General features: G+C 41.7%; 1 protein-coding gene across 1 annotated transcript in view; it reads left to right on the top strand.

Annotated features, from left to right (window-relative positions):
• MSRB3 (methionine sulfoxide reductase B3) overlaps positions 1-5,029 on the top strand; it is a 282,726-nt gene that overhangs the window by 271,908 nt on the left and 5,789 nt on the right. The window contains exon 7 of the mRNA XM_069080898.1: positions 2,347-2,431. Within this exon, the coding sequence (XP_068936999.1) occupies positions 2,347-2,431 (85 nt within the window). The remainder of the gene's footprint in view (positions 1-2,346; positions 2,432-5,029) is intronic.

The raw sequence follows: 5,029 nt of genomic DNA on the forward strand, positions 1-5,029 counted from the left end.
GAGAGAGAGAGAGAGAGAGAGAGAGAGAGAGAGAGAGAAATGCCCTCAAGGTGCATTTCAGCCAAAACCACTCTGTTTCCTCTCCGGTTTCCACCTGAAACCAGAGACCTGGAACCTGGCCCAGGTTGGCTGAAAGGGCTCCAGACCTCAGGGTAACTTTGGAGAAATGTGGTGGCAGCTCTGGGCTGTGATATGTATGTTTCCCACTGTGCTAGCTATAACCCTGCAGGTAATTAAGGGAATGTGTTTGATTCTGAGGTATTCATTCCCACATAAGTAGTTCCTGGAAAACCTTTCAGGATTCTTGAGTCAGGCTGTTTTCTTGGTAGAGAGCTTAGTGGAGTGGGGGTGGCCCATATACAAAGGGCATAAATGGTGCCAGTCTTAAAATTGGAATGCAAGTCCTGGCAATGGATAGGAAATCTGCTGGCCGTCTGTTCACATCCCAGGCAGTGCTAGGAAGGGCACTGGATTTGTAGACAGAAGACTGCTTGGCCATCTATTGGCCATGTAACTTGAGGCAAGTCATTCATCCTCTCTGGGACTCAATTTCTGGATTCTCATCTGTTTGAGCCTGTGAGTGAGCTGTGAGATCTGTCACAAAGACAATTGAAAGGAGTTTCCTAGGCCCTCACCCCTTGATTCTCCCAATATTTTCAATGCCACCTCTTTTTTAATGCTAGATCCTTTGTCTGAAAAGGAAAAGCTGGGTTCTTGGTGGAAGTAATCTGTACCCCCCCAACTTATTCTATCTCCTTCCCCTTCCTCCTTCATCCTTATACACAGCATAAGGCAAAGATTCTTGAGGGCAGGGACTGTCATTTTTCATCTTTACATGCCTAGTACATGGAATGAGCTTTGAGTTAAATTCAACCATCAGTTAAGGATGGCACATTGGACACCCAAAGTGGAACTGCATCCCAGTAGGTCACTGAGCAGGGAGACAGAAAGGAGTGGTGTGTACATCCCTTGGCTTCAAGATTGTCAAGAAGGAAAGTATAGTCAAAGCAGGGTTGAACATCTTAGATACTACTGAAGGATGGAGGAATGAGAGGTCATAGTGAGGACAAAAAATAATAGATTTAAAAGGAGTGAGGCGTAAGGAGAGGTAGAAAGAGAAAAGATTATGATCAAGTAAAGGAAATTCAAGTTCTCAACACGAAAGTTTGTGGGTGATAGTAAGATCAAGGGCATAACCACTCCTGTTTTTAGCTGAGATACAGAGGCAGAATTGAGTTAGAAACCCCCCCACACACAAAATATTAAAATAAAGTTAGAAAACTGAAAAAACTAGAAGAGTATGTAAAGTATACATCATCAGAGCATTTTACCTGGCAAATCGGCATAAGAAAGAGAATTTAAGAATCATCAGACTTCTTGAAAACCATGACCAAACAAAAATCTGGATACCACATTTCAAGCAATTATTTTAAAAAATGGCCCAGATATGTTAGAACGAGAAGGCAAAGTGAAAATTGAAAGACTACAATGACCACCTCCTGAAAGAAACTCCCAAATGAAAACAACCAGGAATGGTATGGCCAAAATTCTGGCCTTCTGTGTCAAAGGAAAAATGCTACAAGTAGCCGGATGAAAGAAGTAACAGAAAAAAAGGGAAGAAAATAAATAGGTCACTATAGTTGAACTGCAGAGCGAATAGAGAAGAATAATGTGTAATAAGGCTGGAAAGATAGGGATGGAGCAAGGTAATGAAGAGATTTTTTTTAGAGGGGGGAAGGCAGGGCAATTGGGGTTAAATGACTTGCCCAAGGTCACATGGCCAGTAAGTATATCAAGTGTCTGAGGCCGGATTTGAACTTAGGTCTTCCTAACTCCAGGGCCGGTGCTCTATTCACTGCCACAATCTACTGCCCTTTAGTGAAGAGATTTTAATGCCAAACAAAGGAATTAATAATTGATCCTCCAGGGAATAAGCAGCCACAGAAGTTTATTGGGCAGGGAGCAACTAAGTTAGACTTGAGCTTTAGGAAAATCACTTTTGCTGATGATGAGCAAGATGATGAAAATGGTGAAACTGCAGGAGTCATCTAATTGGTTCAGCTAGTAAGTAGCAGTGTCAGAATACGTCCAGTGCCCTTTGCCCAACACCAGGGAACTTCTCAGTTTATTGCTAGCCACACGTGTAAGCATGTAACCACTGATATAGTCACAATAATACTAGCTTATATGCAAACATGTCAATTTTTTTTATTCCGCAGATATGGAACTAATATCTGTGGTTTCCCACAGAAATGAACAGAAATGTCTTTTTATCTACTTTTAGATCATTCAAATAACTCACTTTTCCTGTTTTCCTCTTCTCCTCCCTCTTCATCTCCTTGGCAGGTGACATGGGGCTCCTCTGGACTGATTGCAAGGTTTGGAATAGAAGATGTGAGCTCAAATCTAGGTTCCACCTATGTGATTTTAGGTAAGTCACTTCCTATTCTGGACCTCAGTTTCCTCAACTGGAAAAATGAGACGGTTGCATTAGATGACTCTGAAGGACTCTTTCTCTCTCCAAATCTATGGTTCTTTCAGTATCTCATCTCCGAACTGACTAAGCTCTGAAGAGATTGCTTTTGTTCAGATATATTCATAATGACGTAGTAAGGGGGCCCACATCTTGTGGAATATATATGGCTCAGTTCTTCCCTATACAACTTTCCCCAGTCAGCATCCCTACCACCTGCCCCTAGAAATGGCAGAAGGAACCCAAAGGCCATTTTCAATACTGACTTCACAATAGAAATCAGATATATAATTCAGGTGACCTTGATGTCTTTTAATAGAAGCAGGACAATATAATATTCACAGCACACACACAAAGCATGGAACATTTTAGTCATCAGAGGTATCACTAGGAAATATTGTACATGGGACAGGTTCAGTTAGAGGGAGGAAGAAGGGAGAGATGTTAAGCAGAGGAGAGATGAGTCTGATTGTTGATACAGTCTTTCTGAGTGGGAAAGGGGCTTCCCCTTCCTTCAGAGCATTTAGTCCTTGCTTCTTCAGGAGTTACAGGACAACGTGGTCCATGTTGAGGGCTACCATGAAACTAGAACCCTAGAGATCATAGCCTGGGGGCAGTCATGCTGGGTGTTGGCAGGGAAGAAAGCATGTCCCTCAGATGTTAATGCTTATGTTATGGTACTGCTAGTTATGTGAGTAGATATATTTGATTCTGTATATCTAGTTATTTAGGGAAATATTCTAGGAGAGAACGGATTTTTAAGTTACATATTAAGGAATGGTAGGGATATAGTAACTGTGGGTGAAAGAAGGAAAGCTTATCATACTCTGGTTGTAAGTATTTGACAGCAGAGACATTCTTTTTGTTTTTCTTTGTAACGTCAGTTCTCAAAGAGTGTAGGATCTAATGGATCCTAAAGGAGAGACAGAATGCAAATAACTATGTACAATTGAGATATAGACAGAATAAATTGGCAAACTCATGATATTAGACCACAGGGCCAGAGCCTGACACCCCCACCCCCCAATTCCCCACCTTCCCAACACCAGTAGAAAAGTACAGAAAATACAGGTTGCCACAAAGGTCACTAGACAAACGTCCTACTGTTTGTTTTAATAGTTGATATTCAGAACAGTCTCTGGGCAAGTCATTTGACCTTGTTTGCCTCAGTTTCCTCATCTGTAAAGGGAGTTGGAGAAGGAAATGGCAAACCACTCCAGTATCTTTGCCAAGAAAATCCCAAATGGAGTCATAAATAGTCAAACATGACTGAAAAAAAGACTCAATAATGAAAATTCAGAACTGGAAAAAGTTACTACAAGATAGAAAGAAAGCTAAAAATGATGATAAGTTGTTTTAAAAGGTAAACATTTCTTTTAAAATAGAAGTAACTGACTTTTTTTTAACCAAGGAGGACACAGAAAGTCATGGGAGCTCAGGGTGAGAACCAGCATTTACCACATCTACTCTTGTCAAGTCTTTGTTGCCTAGCAAACATGACACCATGAAAATTTAGGTTAGCACCATTTCCTGGAACTCAACATCAGAATGGGTACATTCAGAGATATCAGGGAAGCAATATGATAGAGTGGAAAGTACATGGAATTGGGAGTCAGAGGACCTGGGTTTGCCACGTACTTCTTGGGTGACCTTGGACACTGGAGATTAGTCTCTTTTACTGCAAAATAAATGGGTAGGACCACAAGACTTTTGCTGTCCCATCTAGAGCTGTAAGAGACTTCAGAGGCCATTAGTCCATCCCTCTTTTACAGATGAAGAAACTGAAGCCCAGAGGGTGAATTTGGAGGAAGGAAAGAAACAAATCTGTAAAATCCCTACTATGTGCTAGTCACTTTGAGGGGGTGGGACTTGAACCCAGATCCTAGGGGCAGTCTTCTTTTCTGCTATGCCTGGGCACAGAATCCAAATGATACTATGAGATAGGACTTTTTCATTCTCCCCCATCCCCCTCGATCAGAAGTGAAAGCAGCCTGGGTCCATACCTGGGTAGGGTTTTCCCTTCCTTTGAGAGAACATTTTCAAGAGAGATTTTTCAAGTCAAAGTCATCAAGGCCCAAGGCTGCTTGACAGCTGTGGTCAGGAAGACTATACTCCTTCCCCCACTATCTCAGACCCGGCGGCTGCTGCACATTTAGGGGCATAATGGGAGAAGGGGGTGTGAGGGTTTCTTTGGAAACATCTGGTTTGGGCCACTGTCAGAGAGAGATGGAGACCAACAAACTCCCCATGTGTTTCAGAGGCAAATCTTTACAGTTTGAGTTGTTGAGTCAAAAGAGAAAAAACAGCAAGTAAGTGAGGTAATTGGCAAGGTAGGGAGGGTGAGCCTGTCTCCAGGTCGGCATGCTTTTGCAAGTTTGGTTATCACTAATTCTTTCTTTCTTTTCTTTTTTCTTCTGCTTTCTTTCTTTCCTTCTTTCTTTCTTTCTTTCTTTCTTTCTTTCTTTCTTTCTTTCTTTCTTTCTTTCTTTCTTTCTTTCTTTCTTTCTTTCTTTCTTTCTTTCTTCCTTCCTTCCTTCCTTCCTTCCTTCCTTCCTT

The sequence above is a fragment of the Petaurus breviceps genome, unplaced genomic scaffold (assembly GCF_028583685.1).
Source record: "Petaurus breviceps papuanus isolate PSGF00001 unplaced genomic scaffold, PetGlider_PUasm1.0 154, whole genome shotgun sequence".
Lineage (NCBI taxonomy): Eukaryota > Metazoa > Chordata > Mammalia > Diprotodontia > Petauridae > Petaurus > Petaurus breviceps.